The following is a 25,955-nucleotide window of genomic DNA, read 5'->3' as shown; positions in this document are numbered from 1 at the left end:
GACTAGATCACTAGATTACATTGCAGGAGGATAGAGTTCGGTTGAGCATTAGTGGAAACGTCCTGACAATGGAACCAATTTCCTGGTGGGCTCTTCAAGTAGAATCCAGAGGAGCATCTGTGGGAGATTCTGAAACTCCAGATTTTCTTCACTGAGCAGGAAGGTAGCACACTATATGACTTGCAAGGTCCCCTCCAACCTTCAGGTTCTATTGATTCATCTTCAGATCGCATAGAGATTGCCTTATTTCACCCCTTTGCTCTCTGCCCTCAGGGTCCCTTCCAGCTCTCCAATTCTACAATTCCATAAGACGTGTGAGCTTGCTTTTAGTGGGCGATCTCATTTAGATTAGGTCTGATTTGAGACAGACAAACTCTCATCTCCTCATCGACACAAAGAAGCCTTTCTCTTTTCTGATCTTTCATATTTGCCAGAGTTGAAAATCCCTGCTCCCAACAATATGTTTGTGGAGAACTGCAGAATAGCCAATGCTCTTGAAGACAGAGGTGCAGATACTGTTTGTAGTTGTGTATCCAAAAAAGATTTATTTTGATACTGTACTACGCTGAAATGTACTACACTTGCCACCCTCTCTTGCCACAGCAGTGTGGCACATCACACCCTTTGAGAGCCACTGCTCAATTCTTCTTGCTTCTACTTAAATGGGAGGGAAAGGAGAGGGGCAAGGAGGCAGGAAAGTTGTTGCCTTGAGGGTGCTGTCCTTTTAAAAATATTGCTGCTGGATCTCCCTTGATACCAGGAACGACCTTGCAGTACCAAAGTCTGAGGCATGTCTCCTAGGAGTGTCAAAGGCAGATGCTGGAGAAGGGTGGATTTCTTGTTGACACACTGAAGCTTGCTGGACTGATCGATCTGGAGGGAGGGAAGACCGCTGAAATGAGGGAGGCTGGTTCCTGTGGAAGATGATGGCATTGGAAAGCATCGGGAAACATTAGGAAGAAGGTTTTGACAGTAAGAATTGTTCGGCAGTGGAACGGTCTCCCTCAGAAGGTGGTGGACTCTCCTTCCTTGGAGAGTTTTTAAGCAGAAGTTGGATGGTCAGGGATTCTGTAGTTGTGATTCCTGCATTTCAGGAGGTTGGACTAGATGACCCTTGGGATCCCTTCCACAGTTCTGTTATTCTAGAAGTGCAGTGGTGATAATGGTGGAGTTAGTAAGAGCAGCCCAACGAGGACAGGGTGTGAGACATCTCCATGCAGAAACGAACGCAGCACATTTGGGGGAAGCATCTAGATATTGTGTTTGTTGTAGTATGATTCTTTTAACCACATTGGCTGTGGGCACGGGGAGCACGATTTGCATGTTCTGTTCCAGGCGCCAAAATGTCTTGGAATTAGGGATGAGTGGAATGGAACCGTTCCATTCCATAATTGTTCTGGGATCCTGGCGCTCCGTCGGTTCTCCTCCTCTCAAATTCAAATCAGAAACAATGGATGTCAGAATGTCAGGATGGAACAATTGCCATCGCTATTATTATTATTTATTTGTAAGCTTAAATACAAATTTCAATTTCACAATTGCACTATTTGGGGGACTGGTCAGGGTGACCGAAGAAATGCAAATTTTGAAGATGAGCCTACAACAATCTCAGAGCGGGATAAAAAACCGTTCTTGTCCTTCTTAATCCCTCAGATGATGAGCATGCTAGTCCCCAAGTCACAAAAGCCGCTGCCCCCTCCTCTGTATCTTTCCCCCTTGGTAGCAGTTCAGGCCCCCTCCATTCTGTGCCTCGCTCTGAGAAAGGACCCCTTTGGCCCATGCGAAATCTAGATGCATATTCCCCATCAACACCAGACAGCTGGGACTGTGCAGTGTGGGGACCACCAGGTCTCCCCATTGGTCCTGCGAGGGCATTTTGGCCAAGTCCTGCCCACCTTCGCCTACCCCTGGTGTAATATATGTGGACTGGGCTTTGCAAGTGCCAAGGATCAGCTGGGGGTTGGACTGGATGGCCCTTGTGGTCTCTTCCAACTCTACAATTCTATGATTTGCAAAGCACCTTGCCTTCAGCGGCATAGTCTGATTTCAAACCACATTGGGCCAAAGTAGGTCACCTTGGGTCAGGTGAATGACAGGTGGGAAGCCCCTCCCTCCTGTCAAACTTGGATCCGTGGGGGTTCCCAAACCCTGCTCCAAAGGATACTTGTCTTATCCGGATCTTGGAACGTGAAGTGGGCGCAGGTACATTGCATCACCTTAATTGCCTCTCTTGGCCAGACAGGGGAATGGGCACAATTCTAGCTTTCTTCTAGCTTCTGCATACTGTTGGGTAGGGACAGAGGAGAAATATATTCTGTTTACATTCTAATGTGAAGCTGCCTGGCTTGCTCTTCTGGAACTAGGAAGCAGATGAGAAAAATGGCTACCTTTGAAATTTGCAGTTCTCTGAATTTTGTGGTGCATTTCGGAAGATTCAGAACAGCAAAATTTCTCAAATAGTGCATGTTGACCTATGGAACTCGCTCCCACAAGAGGTAGTGCTGACCACCAGCTTGAATGACTTTAAAAGAGGATTGGACAAATGCATGGAGGAGAGGGCTATCAGTGACTAGGATGAATATTAGGAAAAGTCAGCACTATTTTTCTAGAGAAAGTGGTGCCAGAAATCAGCATGAATCCCTCCTTCTTTTTCTTAGAATGGCAATGGCACCCACCTGAGAGGTGTCAGAACCAAGTTCCTGTGAGTTCCCGCTGGGAATAAGCCCTGGGGAAAGTGTTCACAAAAATGCGTATGTTAGTGAAAGTAGCTTTTTAAAATGCATCATATTAGGGAAAATTTGCTAGCAAAAATGTGTTAGAATCTTCTTGAAGACAGATGTGGAAGTGGGACGAACAGAAATCAAAGATCTGGAGAATGAGAAATTGAGAGAAGCCAACATTGCCAAGGCTTATCCATCCCTAGTGGAGTAACTCATCAAAAAGTTGTGCCGCGCTTGGATAACTTGCTGGTGGCTTCTATCAGAGACTCAGTGCTTGGAGGAAGCATGAGGACAGGTGTAGGCAAAAACATCTGGAGGGCACCAGGTTGGAGGATGTGGAGCTTGCTTCGTGTGTGTAAAGCTGATTACCCCACTTCCTTCCTCCGCTTGCCATATGGAACCTTCTGCATGCAAGGCAGATGTCCTGCCACTCAGCTATGATCATCCCCCAGATGGTTGTAGGTGATGGGCTTCTGCCATCCTGGCCACTGTGCCTTGCTTACTTAGAATCATAGAATCATAGAGTTGGAAGAGACCACAAGGGCCATCCAGTCCAACCCCCTGCCAAGCAGGAAACACCATCAAAGCATTCTTGACATATGCCTGTCAAGCCTCTGCTTAAAGACCTCCAAAGAAGGAGACTCCACCACCACACTCCTTGGCAGCAAATCCCACTGTCGAACAGCTCTTACTGTCAGGAAGTTCTTCCTAATGTTTAGGTGGAATCTTCTTTCTTGAAGTTTGAATCCATTGCTCCGTGTCCGCTTCTCTGGAGCAGCAGAAAACAATCTTTCTCCCTCCTCCATATGACATACTTACTCAGTACCACAGCTGGTTTCCTATATCCCCGTGTCCATTACCAGAGAGCATTGGCTAGGTCTGTTGTGTGGGTCTCCCTGTTGTCTTGCAAATAAAAACGGATACTGTCTGGGTCTGTGCATTGCAGGGGGAGACCTGCAGTGCTGATCTCCTGTTTTTCTGGGAAGCTAGTCTGCCATTATTCACTTTCTCGTGGAGACCTGCTTCCAAGCAACCTCAGGCTTTCCTGGAACACCAATTCAAAGCCACATCTTTAGCCCAAACTTTGTTCTTTTTGTAAAGCACAGGATGCTTTGCAAAAATGAAGGGACAAGTCCCTGACCCCAAAGGGCTTACAATCCAAAATCCCTGAGCTTTACAATCTCTCAGCCTGCTCCATCTGCTGCGCAGTTTTCAATGAGATTGTTTTATTGCACATTTTCATTGTGGATGCTTATAATGTCAATGTTTTACTGGGCTTGTGCATTTTAACAGCTGAGGTTAATATTTTTAGCATTTGTGGAATTTGCAGAGCCTTTCCTATCGGAAGAAGGATGAGTCCCTCCACTACTTTGCCAATGGGACGCAGCCACACATGCCCTTCTGTAGATTTACAAAAGGAAAAACACACACCAATAAATAAATTTTAGAGAGGGGAAAGGTTAGACGCAGATGCACAAAGCATTAAAAGAAACAACCAATGCCCCTTGTGCTCTGCTCCCCCTTTCTTCCTGCCCAGGGTGGCCCTGACCTCTACCTGCCCCTCAGAGCCAGTGGAGGTGGTCCTTGATGGGGCAGACTCCCCTCCACCTCACTTGCTCTCCAGCAGCTGCCATGAGCTACCCAAAGGAGGAGGTCGGCAGCAGCAGCCATAGAGAGGCCACAGGATCCTCTCTTGTGGCCACTGCAGCCACAGCTGCCACTTAGGACAAGCACCGGCTCATCCTTCTCCCGGAGCTCATCGGCACTGGAGCTGGCAGGGGAAATACGGACATTCTGCGTCCAGGATCAAATCAGAAGCTGGGGTGACTTTCGTAATTCCAGGACTGTCCCTGGGAAATAGGGGCACTTGGAGGGTTTGCCTCATGTAACCAGGGCCAGATTTAGGTTTGATGAGGCCCCAAGTTACTGAAGGTGATGGGGCCCTCTGTATGTCCAGCTGTCCTTTGTCCACAACAAATTGTCGCTGTTTTTCGTGTTGAATATATGCTATATGGTAATTTATGGACCTAATAGGTATCTCAAGCCATTTGCCCTTGTTGCCATCCAACTAGTCCATGTAGGCACTCTCTCTATATATATAGAAATGAGCAAACCCGTGATATTTTAGGGAGCAGGCTAGCAGGCGGGGCCCATGACTTACATCATAGGAGCCTACACAACACACAAACACTGTTGCTGTTGGGTTTTATTTTATGTGTTTTTTATCTTATATTCTTACCTTCCAAGTTCCGGACTGCAGAATCCGGGACCGGCAGCCATTTTACACCGGACGTTGCGTCGATGTAACTTCCGGTGTTGCTTTGCCCTTCTATGGGCACCCAAAATGGCCGTCGCCGGCTTCAAAAGTTGCTTGTACGCATGTCAGGAAGTGTGCCGACGCAACTTCCGGTGTCGCTTCGCCCATCTATGGGCACCAAAATGGCCGCCGCCAACACCGGAAGTCACGTCTATGCACTTCCGGACATGCGCAGATGCGACTTTTGAAGCTGGCAGCGGCCATTTTTGGTGCCCATAGAAGGGCAAATCGGAAAGAAGAAAAAATGGCCGCCGGCAGGAGAAAATAATGGAGAAAAACGGGAGACTAAGTGATACAGGTGACCACCGGGAAAAGGTAAGAAAAAAGGGGTTTCCCCGGGGAAAACGGGAGACTTGGCAGCTATGCTTATATTTTGGAAATGTACATCCATATTTTTTCCTTTAATTTTTTTGGGGGGCCCCAAGAGAGTGGGGCCCTAAGCTATAGCTTGTTTAGTTTATACATAAATCTGGCTCATGCTCATGCTGTCAGTAGTCCCTGTTCACTGCCTCTTTCCCATCTCTGATTCCTCTCTCTCCCTACCAGTAAGCACCACGTTGTTTGAGAACTGCACCGGGTGTGTCATGTGTTCGGAGGACAACGGATGCATCTCCTGCCAGCAGAGGCTCTTCCTGCTCATCTGGAGGGACGGGATCCGGCAGTACGGTGCCTGCGTCCACGCCTGTCCACCGGGATACTTTGGGGTGCGAGGCCAAGAGGTCAACCGTTGCATTAGTAGGTGGCTGATTATGCAAGCGGGTCTCTCCTATCCCTATGGGGCTCTGGCCTCTCTGTTCTCTGGAGGTTGCAACTGGGGAGGGGAATTCCAAAGCCAAACTACCTCGTTTTCATTTCCCAAAATGCAAAAACGTGATTAATAGGGGAAAGTATACAGAAAAATGCACATGTTGTTTAAACACCATACAAAAATGCATTATAATGGGCAGAACTGTTTGCCAAACTGTGTATATTTCATGACAAATACATGGGAAAGCATATTAATTTTTATAGAGAAGAAATAGTAACAACAACAACAACAACAACAACAACAACAACAACAATGTGATAGCAAACTGATGAACTGATAAATAAGGGGAACTGAACTTACAAGCTGCAAAATGCAAACCTGGAAGAAAATGAAATTGGCAGATTCCTCCATCACTCGGTCCAGTATACCTGAAGGAGCGTCTCCACCTCCATCGCTCTGCCCGGACACTGAGGTCCAGTGCCGAGGGCCTTCTGGCGGTTCCCTCGCTGCGAGAAGCCAAGTTACAGGGAACCAGGCCAGAGGGCCTTCTCGGTAGTGGCACCCGCCCTGTGGAACGCCCTCCCACCAGATGTCAAAAAGAAAAATAACTACCAGACTTTTAGAGGACATCTGAAGGCAGCCCTGTTTAGGGAAGCTTTTAATGTTTAATAAATTAGTGTAAGGGACCCAGGTGGTGCTGTGGGTTAAACCACAGAGCCTAGGGCTTGCTTTTTTTATATAATGATTTTTATTGATTTTACAAAATGAATAAAGAACATACAATATATATTGTCCACCTTCTTCTAATCCCCCTCCCCGAGCCCCCTCCTGCCACGCGAGAGTCCCATGGAAAGGGCTTGCTGATCAGAAGGTCGGCGGTTCGAATCCCTACAACGGGGTGAGCTCCTGTTGTTCGGTCCCAGCTCCTGCCCACCTACCGGTAGCAGTTCGAAAGCACATCAAAGTGCAAGTAGATAAATAGGGACCGCTCCGGCGGGAAGGTAAACGGCGTTTCCATGCGCTGCTCTGGTTCGCCAGAAGCAGATTTGTCATGCTGGCCACATGACCTGGAAGCTGTCTGCGGACAAACGCCGGCTCCCTCGGCCTATAGAGCAAGATGAGCGCCGCAACCCCAGAGTCGGACATGACTGGACCTGATGGTCAGGGGCCCCTTTACCTTTACCTTAAATTAGTGTATTTTAATATTTATGTTGGAATATTATTATTAAAATAATAGAATCATAGAATTGTAGAGTTGTGGGAGTTCTGTTGCTGTGGGCAGTGGGTTGGAGATTTTCAGGAAGAAATAAATATACGTATGGCAAGGTGTTGCTGACCTCCCTCCCTCTCTCCCACTTTATTCTCTGTTGTCCCGTGCAGAGTGCAGGTCGCCCAGCTGCGACAGCTGCTTCAGCAAAGACTTCTGCATGAGATGCAAAGAGCAATTCTACCTGCACAAAGGCAAATGCTTCAGTTCGTGTCCCCAGGACACTGTGGTCCAGCACAGCACCCGGGAATGCCAAGGTAAGCCAAGCAAGGAGTAGCGAAGAGCCCACCCCAGGCTCTGTTAGGGATGCTTATCAGTCACTTGTCACTCAAAGGTCTCCAAGTGACTTACATTAAATAAAAATGTATACACATACATTAGGGTTGCCGTATTTCAGAAAGCGAAAATCCGGACACAAAGTTGTTGAGCTTTTTTGGCAAAATCTCCAAAAATAAAATTAGGTTTCTGAGGTGTTTTTAAGGAAACTTGCCAAAAATTCTACATCAGGCATAGGCAAACTCGGCCCTCCAGATGTTTTGGGACTACAACTCACATCATCCCTGACCACTGGTCCTGTTAGCTAGGGATGGTGGGAGTTGTAGTCCCAAAACATCTGGAGGGCCGAGTTTGCCTATGCCTGTTCCACATTTTGGCTGATTATCAGAAATTACACCCCGACACAATTTTCAGTGGACGAACCCCAACTAGGTCCAGGAAATTCCAGGCATATGGCAACCCTACGTACATAATATCCTAGGGGGGGGGGGAAGGGAGGATATCATATAATACAGTGGTACCTCGGTTTATGAACACAATTGGTTCCGGAAGCCTGTTCATAAACTGAAGCGTTCATAAACTGAAGCGAACTTTCCCATTGAAAGTAATGGAAAGTGGATTAATCTGTTCCAGACGGTCCGTGGAGTACTTAAACTGAAGCGTTCATAAACTGAAGCGAACTTTCCCATTGAAAGTAATGGAAAGTGGATTAATCTGTTCCAGGCGGTCCGTGGAGTACTTAAACTGAAGTGTTCATAAACTGAAGCGAACTTTCCCATTGAAAGTAATGGAAAGTGGATTAATCCGTTCTAGATGGGTCCACGGAGTACTCAACCTGAAGCGTACTTAACCCGAAGCATGGGTGTAATTGGTTCCAGAAGTCTGTTCATAAACTGAAGCGTTCATAAACTGAAGTGAACTTTCCCATAATGGAAAGTGAATTAATCCGTTCCAGATGGGTCAACGGTGTTCATAAACCGAAAATTCATAAACCGGGGTGTTCATAAACCGAGGTTCCACTGTACACTGATGTTTCATAGGCAGGGGTGCCTTTCAGCCTTCCACGACAGAGGAGAACAGAGAAGCCTTGTGGTCCTATGGCCACAACTGACACGTGATTGGCTAGACCAGCAACTTCTGCTCTGTCCACGATGGAACGTGCGATATGGAGAGTAGACCCTGCTGACAAATCTCTGATGACAAAATCTTGCTGTAAATTAGGGCTGCCACATGCTGAAATAACTGCATGTGTTATACAGTTCCATCAGTCAATACAAAGGTGGTGTTAAGAGGAGAGGACCGGTTCGTAATCACACTGTTCAATGTTGGAGTCAACTCTTTATTAGCAAAAACGTGATCTCCACAGACTCGGGTGGGTGGCAGGCCTAATAAGCACAGCACCCAATCCCTGGTGGTCTTACTCCATGAAAATCAGTTGCCGAGACTGAAAGTCCCTGCCTCCTCACAGCTGCCTAAGTCCCCTCCTCTCCAGGGCTTTCCTCAAGCAATCTGAGACTGTGCCTGTGTGCAGACAACCTCTCCTCTACCCTCTTCACACCTCTTCTGGTTCTGGGGTGCAAGCAGGAAGGGGAGACACCCATGACTCTTCAGCCAGACCAATCTCTGCCTCTGCCTCCCTCCTCCTGTTCTCAGTCCACGCTTTAGGACTTCTCTCTGCAACAGACTCCTCCAGTTCACTAAGCCCAGTCTTCTCCCTCGGATCACTTATTGTCATTCATTCATTCATTGAATTTATATACTGCCCTATGCCCAGAGGTCTCAGGGTGGTTCACAGAAAAGATCACAATATATAAAATCAAAATAAGAACAATAACCCAATAAACACCCCCCCCCCAAAAAAAGAGCCACATTTTAAAAGTGTATAGGATGTCAGTCAGGTCAACCAAAGGCCTGGTTAAAAAGAAATGTTTTTTGCCTGGCGCCTAAAGGTGTACAATGAAGGCACCAGGCAAACTTCCCTGGGGAGAGCATTCCACAGACGGGGAGCCACTGCAGAGAAGGCCCCGTTCTCGTGTTGCCACCCTCCGGACCTCTCGAGGAGGAGGCACACGAAGGAGGGCCTCAGAAGATGATCTGAGGGTCTGGGTAGGTTCATAGGGAAAGAGGCCGTCCTTGAGGTATTGTGGTCCTGAGTCGTTTAAGGCTTTATAGGCACCAGCACTTTGAATTGGGCCCAGAAACTCATTGGTAGCCAGTGCAGTTGGATGGTAGCCAGTGCAGTTGGCTCACTGGAAGGACAGATCGTGAAGCTGAGGCTCCAATACTTTGGCCACCTCATGAGAAGAGAAGAATCCTTGGAAAAGACCCTGAGGTTGGGAAAGATTGAGGGCACTAGGAGAAGGGGACGACAGAGGACGAGATGGTTGGACAGTGTTCTCGAAGCTACGAACATGAGTTTGACCAAACTGCGGGAGGCAGTGCAAGACAGGAGTGCCTGGCGTGCTATGGTCCATGGGGTCACGAAGAGTCGGACACGACTAAACGACTAAACAACAACAACAACAACAACAACACAGCAGTTGGACCAGGATCGGTGTAATATGCTCAAACCGTCTTGCTCCAGCCAGCAACCTGGTCCACCACGAACCCCCAGCTGGTTCCCCCCACCATTCCTCCATGTCCAACCAATCCCTTACAGGTGGTGAACTTCAGGTGTGTGGGCCACATGCAGCCCCCAGGATCTTCTTATCCGGCCCATGGAGTGTCTCTAGGCCATGGAAGGAAACATGGCCCTTGGGTTCTCTGCTGCTTCGAACAATCTTGGACTTTGATGGACAAAGGTCAAACCAAGCCGGCTTCCTATATTCTGACATGGTGATTGTGGGTTTTTCTTTAAAGCCCTAAATGGCCTTGGTCCCGTATACCTGAAGGAGCGTCTCCACCCCCATCGTTCTGCCTGGACACTGAGGTCCAGCTCCGAGGGCCTTCTGGCGGTTCCCTCGTTGCGAGAAGCCAAGTTGCAGGGAACTAGGCAGAGGGCCTTCTCGGTGGTGGCGCCTGCCCTGTGGAACGCCCTCCCATCAGATGTCAAAAAGGAAAACAGCTACCAGATTTTTAGAAGACATCTGAAGGCAGCCCTGTTCAGGGAGGCTTTTAATGTTTAACAAATTAGTGTATTTTAATGCTTCTGTTGGAAGCCGCCCAGAGTGGCTGGGGTATAAATAATAAATTATATTATTATTATTATTATTATTATTATTATTATTATTATTATCATTATTATTTTCTTCCTATCTCACCCCTGCCAGAAAAGTGTGAGGTGGGTCCCTGGGGCAGCTGGAGCCCCTGCAACAACCAAGGGCGGACGTGCGGCTCCAAGTGGGGCTCGACGACCCGGGTCCGCGAGGTCCTCAGGCCCAGCAAAGATGATGCGGCCGCGTGCCAGACGCTCTCCGAGTCCAGGAAGTGCCGCTTGAAGAAGATCTGCCCAGGAGGTGAGGTGCAGAGGGAGGGGGGTAGCTCTGCTATGGGGAGGGGGCAAAGAGACTTGCCAGCATTTCTGAATCCCAAACAGGGCTGGGAAACCTCTAGTCCACAGCAGAAGTTTAGCTCGCTAATAGATCCATTTCAGCCCAAGAGGCAATTTCCCCCAAACCACACCCACCTGCAGTGCCAGATTTACATATAAGCTAAGCAAGCTATAGCTTAGGGCCCCAATCTCTTGGGGGCCCCCCAAAAACATTTAAAGGGGAAAAAACTGGATGTACATATACCGGCCCTGGCCACCTGCCAATCAAATGACATCATCTGGTGATGTCACTGGATTGGGAGGTGCAAGGACTTCAGTTCTGCATTGGCTGTACAGGGCAGTTCCTGTCACCACTCCCCTGCGGGGTGCTGTGAAATTCGTCTCCGTTTGCACTGAAAGGCAGTCTCCCCTGCCTCCCACTTTCTCGAATGCTCTGTGGTCCGAAAGTTCACACTGCTCCGAATTTTGCCAATGCAGTTTTCCAGTCGGGACACTTGTGTGCATAGCTGCCAAGTCTCCCGTTTTCCCCGGGAAATTCCCGTTTTTCCAGCTGTTCCTAGCTGAAAAAACGGGGTCTTTTTTTGTTTTTCCTCGGTTTATTCTAGCGCGGTGACCATTTTGGAACTGGGCAAAGCAGCATCAAAAGTCACTTCTGAGCATGCTCCGCCCAGTTCCAAAATGGCAGCAGCGCTACTTCCAGTCTGCTATTTCCGGTCCGGTCCCTTATTTCTCTGACAGCAACTTGGCAGGTATGCTTGTGTGAAAGAAAGAGCATTTTAGAAGCTGAGTGGTATTGAGATTCCTACAATTCATTAAATAAACAGAGAATGCACTACAAAGCAAGGCAAGGACATTTTAAAGAACACAAGCGTCCCTCAAGACTCACCAACGGGGAATTGCAAAACAATAATGGATGGCGGCAGACCATCCCTAACAGGAAACAGAACAAGATGCAGGTTGGTGGCCAGGGGGTGGGCAAGGAGGCTAAGCAACCTCTTCCCCATCCCATAATTCTTCCACTCCCATGGGCAGGATGCTGCTAAGGCTGGCAAAGTCGAGATCTCTGGATGGAATAACGCTGTTAACCGAAACTGCTTTTAGATGGCTTAAATAGTGTCCTCAGAATGCTGTAAATGTTTTATTGTTTTAAGACCAGCACTGCTTCCAGGTTCTCGCTCTTTTCCGGTGAGATTCAGTTGCACACTGGCATGTTCAGGTTGCAGAATCGCAGTTGATTGGGACTTCTTGCAATAAATAAAGCCCTTTGACGCAACTGTCGTCTAACCTCCCTGCAAACTGACTGGAGCAAATGCTTGCTAAATTGCCAGCATCATCTAATCTTGTTGCAAACACAACAGGGCAAATGCTCAGCAAATAGGGTGTCTGGAAGCACCCTAAGGACTCGTAGGGCTGTTCATGACCTGATCTGCTATAAAATGCTAATTTAGATAGTATTGTGGTACACTAGAAGTCATCAAACCATCTCATGCTTTCCTTCCTGCCCCCCCCAGCAGTTATTTCCTACACATATTTTTGCACCAGTGAGGAGGTTTGCTACTACCTCTAAATCCACATCTGAAACTAAATTATTTCTGCGGAGCCTAGAAATGATATTTTCAGTGCTAATAGTAATGTGTATCCCAAGAGCTTCTGTTTTTTGTCCGTGGCATGAACTAAACGTGATTCTGGTTTTGCCTTTCAGAGAAGAAGGAAAACAAAAAGAACGGAAAAAGGGAAAGAAAACAGAGGAGGAAGAAAAAGCTGGAATCTCTCATGGTTATTTAATCGCCGTCAGATCAAGTGGAAATGTCAGGGAGGGGAGCAGTACATGAGGCAGTCCAGCAGGGGGCATCCTAGTGGACGGAAAAAAGACCTTCTTTCTCTGCCTCTGCGAGGTTCCTTCCTCATCTATTTTTGCATTGTTGTTGTTTTTCCATCTTTTCCATCCAGATCACGTTGCACAATCCTTCTTTCGAGAAAGAGAGAAAAGGAAGCATTTGCGGCCTGTCAGATGTTTCCCCTTTAGAGGTCCTAATTTGTTGCCACACACACACATCTCCCTCCTCACCCTCAGATTGCCGGGATGTTCATGAAGCGGCACAGACAGTATGGAAAAGAACGCTGGGGCCGTACGGCATTGTGTCGCTGACACTCCCTGCACAGCCTTCGTTGAACTGGAAAGGCACCCCAGAGGGATTCAGAGAAGAGCAAAGAAGGAGGACGTCTCCCAAAGGATGGAAAGAGGCTGTCATTCAAAGGTGGAGCACCTGTTTGGGGCTGGGAAAGCCCTCTCGGCCTGAAGCCCCGGAGAGCTGCTGCTGGTCAGTGTAGACAAGCTGAGCTAGATGGACCAATGGCCTGACTTGGTATGAGGCAGATTCTTTTATGTTCCAGAGGCGGCAAGGCACCCTGACTCAAAGGTCCGTGGCTTGTAGGCTTGTGTTTATCTCCTTCCAAAGCAATGCGAATATACCACAGATGTTCACAAGTGGGTGGAAAACCAACTCTCCTGGCTTTCCCAAATGGGCTGACCCAACTGCCTTGCACCCTTTGCCTGGGAGCAGGCGAGCTCACCTAGCAGAACTGATGAACAGAAGAAGCTGGCCAGGATCCGGCGTATCTTTCCTCCTAAGAAGAGGCCGGAAAGACTTTAGATGCGTTTGCTAGGCTGCCATGCAATGCTTCCCTCCTCTCTCTCTCCCGCCTCCCTTCCCCACTTGGAACCCATAAAGGCAGGATCCTCTCTGCACAGATGCCAAAGCGGATTGCCGGGAGTATCTCTTGATCTCCGCCTTCTTCGCGCAGGAGGAGTTGTGATGGCTGGGCAGTTGACAGGGGCTCACTGATGCTTGTGGAGAGTCCAGCAAGCCAAGCCCTAGACGTCCAGGTCCCCCTCTGTGCTGCTACTCCAGCACACTTTCGTTGGAGAGAGTCTTGCTGCAGCCAGGACGCAAGATGCCTCCATGTCAAAGAAGTCTTTGAAAGGCCTCCAGTGGTTTCTGTCCATTCAGGCGACCATGAGGGGTGCATGAATATCCCCCCAATGTTGTTCTTCCATTTGTTTTTGGCATTAATAACACCACTCCTTTCGTTGTTTATTGAAATGGCAGTTGTTTTGTTATTCACTTGCAAAAAAATATCCTTTCTTTTGCAGGCTTTCCTTCCTTTCCTCGTTTGCTGTGGCTTGGGCCCCAAATTTGGAGCAGTGGCAAAAGAGCTTCATTTCATTGGCTGCATCTTCCCAGCAACCCTTGCTTTATTTTCCCAGAATGCCCCTGGATGTCGTGTCATTCTGGAGCAAGGGGAGAGGAGTGTCAGGTACCATTAAATGACCTGGAATGATGCAACACCCAGGGCATTCTGGGAAAATAAAATGTCTCCTGTTTCCACTGCCGGAACTTCACACATACCCCTGAATGACACACAAGGAATGAGTGCCTATGGCAGGGTTTCCCAAACTTAGGTCTCCAGCTGTTTTGAGACTACAACTCCCATCACCTCTAGCTAGCAAGACCAGTGGTCAGGGATGATGGGAATTGTAGTCCAAGAACAATTGGAAACACAAGTTTGGGAAACCCTGGCCTGTGGGATATAAATAATGAACCTACCGTAGTTTTACCCACCCCTATTGGTATTTGCGAGGGTTGAACTGAATTGGCTTAATTTTGGTACATTTTTAAATTTGTTACGAAATGAATGCATACCGATGTACGGGGGGACGGGGAAGGATTTGGGGTCTGAGCAAGCAGCACTCTAAGGCTACAGTCCGAATGGCACTATTCAATGGGCCGGATCCAGGCTAGGTTGGCTGAAGTTAGGGCTCATTGAAATCAATGGGACAAGTTGGTTATAACGACTTCAGGGGCGGAGGAAGGAGGGGCGGTGGGGGCGGACCCACCACTGAGGGGTGTGACAAAATGCTAGGTGGCACTAGCCGCGGGACCTGCAGCGCACCCAAGCCGCATGTCTCTCCTGGGAGTGAAACAGTAGCTTGGGCCCCCGCAGGCTCCGCGCTGCCCCAAACAGTCTGCCCACCGCCTCCCCCTCACCTGTAGGGCAGCTGAGTGTGAAAAGGCAGGCAGACTCCTCAGAGGCCCCATGGAGTGTCTTGCCCCAGCTCGCCCCACCCCATGGGCAACTAGTCCTGCCCCTGGGTGCAGGGTACGCACACCGCCCCTGGTGCCCAATCGGCTTGCTCCGCCGCTGAACGACTTACATCTCATCAATTTCAGTGGGAACTAAGGGCAACTAACTTCACCTGCAGCCGAACCATCGGGGCTCACTTTGGATTCGACAAACATGGAAAGTTAAGGAAGGACAACTCTCTTGCCAGAGAACCCCTGGAAGTGACTCCAGCTCCTGAAATGCCCCAGGACAGGGCCCAGAAGAGCAATAACCCAGCCCAGTTTGTACAGGCATATCATGAGGATTTATCCTGTAGTTGGAGCTGAGCCGTGTCTCTGCCTACCATCTGCTACAATGGTGTTGCAGATTTTTCCAAGTCAAAATTTTGAAGAGAGAGTGAGAGAGAGCGCATTTGCTAAATTAGTCCCATAGCCGTAATCCTTCCTGCTACATGCTGAATATGATCCTGGGTCCTAGGGTTGCATTTCCCTGAAAATATAGTGGACACAACACACAGGAAGCTCTCCTGCATGACCAGAACCTAGAGCAGCAATGGTTTCCCACGAGGCCCAAACAGGGAGGAACTTCCCAGTGGAGAAATCCTGTTAGTTCTACAGGAAAAACAAAGGAAGCAACATTGCTCTATAAGTGGCGAGGGAGGGCGACCTTTGAAGCCAGGAGCTGAGCAAGACCTTTATTGGGATAACTGAGCAATACGTCACAAAAGTGGCGTGAGCTTTTGAGTTCCACAGGACTCTTCCTCAGCCTAGAGGTTGCAGGAAGTGAGGGGGGGCGTGAAAGGGAAAGGGGGGAAGTACAAAACAGCACCACATTCAGCCCCCGATTTGCATCTTGGAACCGAGTCTGCATAGTGACCTCGTGGATAAGCATCAGCTTAATTTTTATACTTAATAAAGAAATCCTCTCCCCCTTCCCACTTTATGTTGTCCAACTGAGGGTTGTGGAAGGTCCAAATTTACTCCCTTTAGGGTACTTTATTTTAGTTACTTGCCTTTGAGAAAACTTGCACTGTAAGCCTACCTAGCTACATTTCTTCAGCAAGATGCAGATTTTTTGATAGGTTCCTGTGATTCTGGATGAAAGCAAATGACATTTTATTGTTTCTATAAATAATAAATAAATATATATATATAATATAGAGAATTTATTTCTAGAATGTCAATGTATTTAAAATGCTCTTCCTCATATAGATTTATTTCTTCAATTTTGTTTTAGATGTATTTTTGTTCTTTTCCAAAAAAAAAAAAAGATGCATTGTAAATAGCAACCTCTATTTGAAACCTTGTTGAGACTTAGGCTGAAAAAAACAAATGTGATTGCATGGAAGATGGACACAACCTCATCTTAAAAGAAACGTTTTTCCAAGGAAAGGGATCTTTTTTGTTTTTTTACATACACTTTTTTTGCAGCTACCACCTGGGGGCGCTACAGAGTAGAGGATGGCTGGTACTCCTTTCCTGCATTTAATACAATTTCGGCTGTTGCCTTCAAGTGAATGCAAGTGAAACGCAAAATCAGCAAATGCTACGGTTTTGTATATTGCCTGTATCACGTTCAAAAGCAGGGCAGCTGTCTGATTTGTTTGCTTTCCAATAAAAACGTTCTTTCTTTTTTTAAAAAAAGCAACAACTTCTGCATGTGTGCGTTATATACCCTTGCTCATTTGGAGGAGCATTAAGTCAGGGAAGGGGAGCATGTGGCCCTCCTGGTGCAGTTGGACTACAACTCCCATCATCCCCGTCTCTTGACCACATTTTGATGGAGGCTGGTGGGAGCTGTAGCCCAAAACATCTGGAGGCACCCAAAGACTGACAAAGGAACCAACACGAATGCAAAAGCCTTCCCCCCATCCATGACCCCCAACACCGACATTCATAGAATCATGGAATCGGAGAATTGTAGGGTTGGAAGGGACCCCAAGTCACATCTAGTCCAACCCCCTGCAATGCAGGACTCTCAGCTAAAGCGTCCATGACAGATGGCCATCCATCCTCTGCTTAAAAACCTCCAAGGAAGGAGAGTTCACCACCTTCCAAAGGAGACCGCTCCACTGTCAAACATCTCTTACTGTCTTAAGCTCTAATACAGACATCCCCAAACTTCGGCCCTCCAGATGTTTTGGACTACAATTCCCATCATCCCTGACCACTGGTCCTGTTAGCTAGGGATCATGGGAGTTGTAGGCCAAAACATCTGGAGGGCCGCAGTTTGGGGATGCCTGCTCTAATATTTAGTTGGAATCTCCTTTCTTGTAACTTGAATCCATTGATTTGGGTCCTACCCTCCAGAGCAGGAGAAAACAAGTATGCTCCAACTTCCATGTGCTGGCCCTTTAAATATTTAAATACGGCTCTCATATCACCTCGTGGACTCCTCTTTTCCAGGCTAAACATACCCAGCTCCCTCAACCGTTCCTCATAAGCAGGCATCCCCAAACTTCGGCCCTCCAGATGTTTTGGACTACAATTCCCATCTTCCCCGACCACTGGTCCTGATAGCTAGGGGTCATGGGAGTTGTAGGCCAAAACATCTGGAGGGCCGCAGTTTGGAGGTGCCTGCTCATAAGGCTTGGCTTCCAGATCCTTGATCATCTTGGTCGCCCTCCTCTGCACACCTTCCAGCTTGTCAACATCCTTCTTAAATTGTGGCGCCCAGAACTGGACACAGGAAACAGAGTGATCGTGGCTGTAGCCTTTGGCAGAATTGCCCTCCTTTATAGCACTGCAATCCTCAGAACCAGATGTGATTCTCCAGGTGTGGCTCGATTAGGACAGAATACAAGCTCTCAGAACCATCCCTTTCAATTGGTGGGTGAGTCAGCGGAGGCAAGGCAAAAAGAAACCTCTTGTGTGTTGGGTTGCCAGACCTCCAGGTTCACCTGGCTCTCTCCAGGTGGCAGGTCGAAGGGTTTGGATCTCCAGGTGAATAATAGCAATAACAGCAATAACTATAATGATAACAGGGCCATGCCTGCACCTTGCAAGATTCAGCTCAGCAGGAGACGGCTGCAAAGTATAGCATAGACACTCTGTGGAGGGGTTCTGCCCTCCTCCGCTCCCCTCTCCCAATTAACCTCTGTCTCCAGGGCCCGGCCGATGACATCATCAGGGGATTGTCACAACAACATCACCAATGGCCTCCACTAGTGACATTGCTATGGGGTCACCCCTAGGTCTCAGGTTTGTGCCCTGAAATCTTAGCATCTGGGGTGCTCCTGAGCTGGCACCCCTACCTATGTGGTGGAAATGCCTCGTTTTCTCCATCCTGGGTGTTTCCAGGTTCCACCCCCTTCCCCATGCCTTGTTTTGCACCCGCCTGGCTCTGGTTATTTGACCTCCGGGTTCCAGTATAAAACCAAGTAGTTCTTGCAGGCTTGAAGAAGAACAGCGGGATTCTTTAGCTGTGATTCCTGCATTGTAGGGGGTTGAACTCCTTGGGGCCCCTTCCAACACTACGATTCTGTGGGGCTGCAGCAATAGCCTCCCAGATGTAGCAGCAGCACCACAGTTGCTTACCAGGAGGGGCAAAGTGGGGCTTCGCAAGCCTGCCCCATTGGCCTAGCATGGGCTGGGTTTACATCAGCATTCCCATTTGCATTGGGAAGCAGGAAAAGCTGGGCCAGTTCCCATCCTGACTGCAGGCCAAAGGGCAGCATCTCAAAGGAGCGATCTCGCTCAACATGTAAACAGAGCCGGCTGGGATGTTTATTTGCCCAGCTGGCATGGGCCCAGGGTGCCTGGCAGGGTGGAAAGGGAGAATTCCTCCAAGTTTCTCTTGCGACATCTCTGACAAGGGCTAGAAATGCGAAGAGTCTCTCTTGAGTTGTTCGGACCAAAGCAATGCCTCACCTTGGGTTTGAAGAGTGAGAAGATGGCATTAAACCACGTTGCAGAACCTTAGCTGTACTGCGAGACAATGCAGAGTCTTATCTATCCATAAGAATCATAGAGTTGGAAGAGACCACAAGGGCCATCCAGTCCAACCCCCTGCCAAGCAGGAATCACCATCAAAGCATTCTTGACATATGCCTGTCAAGCCTCAAGGTTTGGCCCAGGCTATTTGAAGGACCGAATTCTCCCATATGAACCTGCCTGGGCTCTGCGATCTTCACCAACATTCTTCGAACATTCCTCAGATGAAAATAGGGACATTTCTCACTCCCCCACCCCCAGCAAAGACTAGATATAATCTAACCTCCATGTAAACTTTGCACTAGCAAGTGAGGATGAATGCTCAAAACAGGGAAAGGAAGAATTTGGGGTCCCCAGGACTGGGAGGCCTCTGGTTCTCGTTCTCTCTCTGTGTGTGTCTGTCTGGTGTTATGGTTGGCAACACACTGTTGTGCAAAGAGGGCCTCTTCAACCTCCCTGGGGATGTGCTCAAAAACAAGCTGGCCTGGCATCGAGAACTGCGACTGCCGTTAATCATGTCCTGGGCTTGGTGGCCAGGCCTGAAGTCTGTAGAAGAGGGGTGGATGGAAAACGGGTTACCAATTCCTTCGAGAGTAATCAACTAAGTTTGAAAGCCAACTATAGTAAAACCATTTTTCATTTGTTGACTGACAACAGAGCAAAATCTCTCAAAATAAAAGCCTTTCCATCTCTGGGATTACGGAATTATTTTAAGTGGAAGGATAGTGCATCACAAGATCACTTGCCACAAAGATGGTCCAAAAAAAATTGACCCTAATAAGAACTGTGGAGAATTTTTTTGGAGGGGAGGCAGTAATCTGTTTTTAGTCTACAGTTATTTTAACAGAAGTCTTAAATTATTGCAGCTAATTCTTATTGATGATGTTATTGATTTATCTTTCTCGTAAACTACTTTGGGTCATATTTAAAATCAAGTAGGATCTACCCATTATCACCAAGATTCCACCCCTAAGATTCAGGATCTAAGGCTCAGGAGATCATTCCTGAGATCATCTCACTTCGTTCTCTCTTTTTTTGTGAATTATTGAGCCCATGCTGCTTCACAGCTCTTTCTCGTCCTTAATTTTTATTGCTCCATCCTGCCCCAGTCTCCCAGTGGTGACAGACCCCAGGGGTTTGAGAAGCTTACCCAGGTTCTGTTTCCTTGGAATGAAAGGATGCAGAGACTGTGGTGTCTTTTGGATATATGGTTTTATTTACACACATATGCAGCCTGAGCATAGGATGGAGGGGCTCACAGCATTAACACCCCCCCCCAACAGATCTCCCCCTTCATGGATCAATGCCTTGTCGTGGCGAAGGGGCTTGAATAACTCAGAGAAGCTATGAGCTATGCCATGCAGGGCCACCCAAGATGGACAGGTCATAGTGGAGAGTTTTGACTAAACGTGATCCACCTGGAGAAGGAACTGGCAAGCCACTCCAGTATCCCTGCCAAGAAAACTCCATGGACAAAGACAACAGGCATATAAAAGTTATGACGCTGGAAGATGAGCCCCTCAGGTCGGAAGGCGTCCAACATGCTACTGAGGAAGAGCGGAGGACAAGTACAAGTAGATTCAGAGCTGATGAAGCGGCTGGGCCAAAGCCGAAAGGACGCTCAGTTGCGGATATGCCTGGAAGCGAAAGGAAAGTCCGATGCTGTAAAGAAAAATATTGCATAGGAACCTGGAATGTAAGAACCATGAATAGAGGTAAGCTGGATGTGGTCAAAAATGAGATGACAAGAATAAATATCAACATCCTGGGCATCAGTGAACTAAAATGGAAGGGAATGGGTGAATTCAGTTCGGGTGACTATCATATCTACTACTGTGGGCAAGAATCCTGTAGAAGAAATGGAGTGGCCCTCATAGTCAACAAAAGAGTGGCAAAAGCTGTAATGGGATGCAATCTCAAAAATGACAGAATGATCTCGATACGAATCCAAGGCAGACCTTTTAACATCACAGTAATCCAAGTTTATGCACCAACTACCGGTGCTGAAGAAAGTGAAATTGACCAATTCTATGAAGACCTACAACACCTTCTAGAAATGACTTCCGGTTTTGCCGCGGTTCGTCTTACAGGCAGGAAAAAAGAGCGCAGCAGCTCTTTTAACTTTGCTGGGCAAAAGGGGAGCTCCGCGTGGCTAGCGGACCCCAAGAAAGGTCGGGGAGGCGATCCTCGTCCGAATGGTCGGTCGTGTCCGTGTGTCCTCCGGACACCTCGCGTGTACGGCGTGAGGAAAAAGGAGAACGGGGCACTGCGACGCATTAAGAACAGCGGGACCAGCAAAGACAGCCGAGCCGCGCCTGAGCGATCACGCCGGTAAAATTCCATCTGTTTTAATCCCATCTGCAAACCCCCAAGCGTGATTTGAATCAAGGGAGAAGGGGCAACAAAAGCGCTGAGAACGTCCCTCCCTGCACGCAGCAAGATATATAATTGCAAAAGAAGCGAGACGGGGAGAAGGGAAGGAGTGAAGCAGGAAGCTTCTTTTTTAAAAGAGACGCTTGTGGGGATAATTTAACGTTTATTTAGGGGGAAGATATACGGACTATTTTATTGGAACCTGTTGGACTTAATCTTGTGGGAAGCACACACACGCAAGCCCTGAGTCGTGTAACAGTGTAACAGTGTGGCTAAGAGGTGAGGGGAATTATTAGAGATAAAATGGCGACAGAGTCACAGACAGTATGACGAAGCAGAAAGAGTGCTAGAGAACGGGGAAGTGACGAGACGTATATTGTCAGCAACGTCGGATAGTTAAAGGGATACAACATAACCAAGGAGAGATAAGATCGACAGCTAGCGGCTATAACAAAGCCTGCTGCTCCAGTGTTCTACCTTCGTTTAACAAGCAAGTGCGACACCGTGTGTCCGAATAGAGGCATGCCACAGGATAATAAGAAGCTAGAGAAAGTGAAGAAACTAAATGCCGAGACTACACAACAAAGAAGAACTTCATTAACCAATCACGAAATGGAACTTAAAGAGCTGATTCTGAGCCTAAGGAGTGATATAAGCGAAATAAAACAGGACTTAGCAGAGATTAAGTCTGAGATGAATGAGAGGGTGAAAACCTTGGAAGATAAGGTGGAAAAGATCGAAGAGAAATATGAAACCATTGCAAAGGACACTCAGGAAACCAAAAATCATCTGGAAAAACTGGTAGAGACTTCAAATAAATCGGCAGAGACTATTCAAGAGCTTCAATCTAAAAACCAAACCATAGAAAAAACAGTGGATAAGATCTCCAAAGAAAAAAGAGGTGGTAAGAAAGAAATGGAAGATATAAGGAAAGAGCTGGATAAGCAAAAGGTGGCTTATGAAGCCCAACAAGATGCTTTGGCTCTTATGCAAATGAAATTAAGAGAAAAAACCCTCCGATTTCGAAATATTCCAGAATTACCACAAGAGAATATCGAGATCAGAGTGGCTAAAGCCTTGGCGAACTGGCTCCAGATAGAAGAGAGAGAGATAGAAGCAAGAATTGAAGAGGCTTTCAGGATCAACTCCAGGAAAGCAAGAATGAACAATTGGCCAGGAGACTGCTTGGTGTCCTTCACGACCTTATGGCTCAGAAATAAAATTCTACAGACTAAAGGGAAAAGGAAACTGATGATGGACGGTGTCGAGATAGTGGTCATGAAGGAAATCCCACCACACTTCCTTCAGAAAAGAAAGAAATATCAATTTTTGACCAAACATTTGCAAGCTAAAAAGATATTCTTTAAATGGGAATATCCTGAGGGACTTTCACTTTTTTACAAGGGAAGGTGGAGAAAGTTTGAGACACCGGACTCTGCCGATAGATTTTACAGGACATACTCACAACAATTAGGGGGGGAAAAGACTGGTGAGTCTAAGGAGAGACAGGAACTGAGAGAAGAAGAAGCGGAAATTGAGATGGGAGGTGAGGAAGGAGAAACAGCGGCAAGTGACCTCGATGAGGCTGAAGAAGAAGGAACGTTAGAAGATTAATCGCTCAACATAGTCGTGGGTGGGACTTTATTCTACTCTTGATTACTATTTTTTGTCTGTTTTTCTTCTCTTCTCTTTTTACTTCTTCTGCTTTCTGTTCTCTTTTTCTTCATTTTTTTTTCTTTTTTTTGCATTTTTCTTTTCCTCTCGTCAGTTAATTGGTTATATCGAATAAATATGAGTATTAAAGTAATTTCCTGGAACATTAATGGATTGAATAATAAGAAGAAGAGAAATAGAACTAGCCATATACTGAAAAAAGAAAAGTGGGATGTGATATGTCTCCAAGAGACACATGTAAATAACAAACATGAAAGGGTTTTAAAAAATGAAAAATTGGGCCTAGATTTTATAACATCTGACACGAAGAAGAAGAGAGGAGTGGTGATATATATAAAAAATAAATGGTGCCCAGAATTATTATGGAAAGATAAAAAAGGCAGGATTGTAATGGTAAAAACACGGATTGAGGGTGAGAACTGGATCTGGGTGGGGGTATATGCCCCGAATGGCAGCAAAGTGGCTTTTTTTAAGGAACTAGAGGACCAACTGATGAAATATCATGGAGATAAAATCATATTGTTAGGAGATCTGAATGGAACCAAAAATCCAATTTTAGATAAATCAGGCCCTATTCAAAAGAAAAAACAAAATAGGCTACCAAAAATTTTTGATGAGTTGACGGAAAACCTAGATTTGGTGGATGCGTGGAGACATAAACATTCCGCTCAAAAAGATTTCACGTTTTTCTCTCACAGACACCAGGTGGCATCTAGAATAGATGCCATTTGGATTCCCAGGGAACTTGTATTGAGATTAGCAAAAGTGGAAATAAGCGCACGCACCTTATCGGACCATAATCCGGTATGGTTGACGTTTGTGCCAGAAGTAAAAGATAGAAGATGGAGGCTGAATGTGTTCTTGTTAAAAAATACAAAAATAATTCAAGATGTATCAACACAGTATAAAGAGTATTTAGATATAAATACTGGGGGAGATGTAGACCCTACTATAGTCTGGGACGCAGGGAAAGCAATGCTACGTGGGTTCTTCATTCAACAAAATGCAAAATGGCGGAAAATTAGAGAGGAGAAAAAGGTTAATCTGTTACAAGAAATCAGAAAGAAGGAAAAAAAATTATTAAAAAAGGATAATGAAGCCATAAAACATGAATTAAAAATCTTAAAATTGGAATATGAGAAATTGATTGATGATGAATTGGATCAAAATTTACAATTTTGGAAATACAAAAATTTTAAATGGGCAAACAAACCGAGCAAATTATTAACCTGGCAACTAAAGAAAAGACAAAAAGAGAAAATTATTAATAAGATTGAATTCAATGATAGAATTTTAGAGAAATCAAGTGAGATCGTAAAAGCTTTTCAAAAACATTATGAATTGGTTTATCAGAAAGAAGGTACAAATTTGCAGAAAATAGAAGAATTTATTAAAAAGCATAATATGCCATCAATACCAGCGGATAAGCTAAGAGCGTTAAATAGGGAAATAACAGTAGAGGAAATAAAGGAGACCCTAAAAAAGATGAAAAATGGTAAGGCCCCAGGCCCAGATGGCCTCCCTACGGAACTATATAAGACCCTGGATGAGATAATGTTGGCCCCTTTGAAAGATTTATTCAATTTAATTTTGGAAAAAGGTACTATCCCGCATTCATGGGAAGAAGCGCAAATAATCTTAATCCCAAAATTAAAGCTAGAAATTCCAACTCCGAACGACTTCAGACCAATCTCGCTTCTGAATAGCGACTACAAGATATTTGCTAAATTGTTGGCGAACAGATTATCCCCCATCTTAGAAGACATAATACAAAAAGATCAGGTCGGCTTTGTGAAAGGCAGATTCGCCAAAGACAATATTAGAAATATCATAAATATTATAGAACTTTTAGAAAACAGAAGAGACAAACAAGCCGCAATTCTGTCCGTGGACGCGGAAAAGGCCTTTGATAGGGTGGCCTGGGACTTTATGCTAAGATTGTTAGAAGAGGTAAAAATGGGGGACAGATTAGAAAGGGCAATAAAGGCCATTTACAATTCCCAAAATGCTAAACTAATTATAAATGGAAAGTTCACTAACAAAATTAACATCACAAGGGGGACAAGACAAGGGTGCCCTCTGTCCCCCATCTTATTTATTATTACGCTTGAAATTTTATTAAACACAATTAGGAAAAGTAAGGAAATTAAAGGAATTGTGGTGGGCAATAAAAGTTATAAAGTAAAGGCCTTTGCCGACGATATTATAATAACATCAGAGGACCCAATTACAAGCATTCCCAATGCCATCCGCTTGATAGAAGAATACGGGGAATTGGCTGGCTTGAAAATAAATTATAATAAGACAAAATTGTTAGTCAAAAATCTTGAGGTAAATGAGGAAAAATTGTTGCAAGAAACCACAAAACTCAAAATTAGTAAAAAAATGAAATATTTAGGAATAGAGATGACAACAAAAGCAATCGACCTGATTCAGGATAACTATTCGGAAACTTGGAAGCAAATTAGGAAGAAGTTTGACGTTTGGAGTAAATTAAAACTTTCATTTATGGGTAGAATTTCAGCCATTAAGATGTGCGTGGTGCCCAAGATGAATTTCCTTTTCCAAAACCTTCCATTGTTGGGGATGGAGAAATATTTTAGGGATTGGAAAAGGGACATTGCGGAGTTCATATGGAACGGGAAAAAACCCCGTATAAAATATAAGATTCTGATAGACCATAAGGAGAGAGGGGGATACGGCCTCCCAGATTTGGAAATTTTTCATGATTCCGCGGCATTAGCTTGGATTAAAGAATGGGTAATTTTAAAAAATTCGGATCTATTAGACTTAGAAGGCGATGGGCTAGGACACGGCTGGCATTATTACCTGATGAAAGATAGAATAGATAAGAAGAATTTTTTCATGTTCCATATGATTAGAAAATCTTTATTTAAAGTATGGTTAAAATACAGGAGATTCTTTGAACCCCAAACCCCCTGGTGGCTTTCTCCAGCTGAATTATTGGCGGTGAGGAGACGTAATATGAATAACACATGGCCCACATACCGTATGCTCCTGGAAGAAAAGGAA

The 25,955-nt window shown here is 46.1% G+C and overlaps 1 protein-coding gene across 2 annotated transcripts in view; it reads left to right on the top strand.

The window, feature by feature from the left end:
* The window catches only part of RSPO4 (R-spondin 4), a 30,125-nt gene extending 14,015 nt beyond the window's left edge, over nucleotides 1–16,110 (top strand). For both annotated transcript variants that reach the window (XM_035124282.2, XM_035124283.2), the window contains 4 exons: nucleotides 5,584–5,772; nucleotides 7,166–7,309; nucleotides 10,598–10,783; nucleotides 12,521–16,110. In XM_035124282.2, coding sequence (XP_034980173.1) covers nucleotides 5,584–5,772; nucleotides 7,166–7,309; nucleotides 10,598–10,783; nucleotides 12,521–12,603 — 602 coding nt within the window. In that variant the 3' untranslated portion in view covers nucleotides 12,604–16,110. The remainder of the gene's footprint in view (nucleotides 1–5,583; nucleotides 5,773–7,165; nucleotides 7,310–10,597; nucleotides 10,784–12,520) is intronic.
* Nucleotides 16,111–25,955: the final 9,845 nt, after the last annotated feature.

This window comes from Zootoca vivipara, chromosome 7, assembly GCF_963506605.1.
Source record: "Zootoca vivipara chromosome 7, rZooViv1.1, whole genome shotgun sequence".
NCBI classification, from domain to species: Eukaryota; Metazoa; Chordata; class Lepidosauria; order Squamata; family Lacertidae; genus Zootoca; species Zootoca vivipara.
Note: the sequence above shows the minus strand (reverse complement) of the source record. Positions and strands in the feature narration are given on the sequence as shown.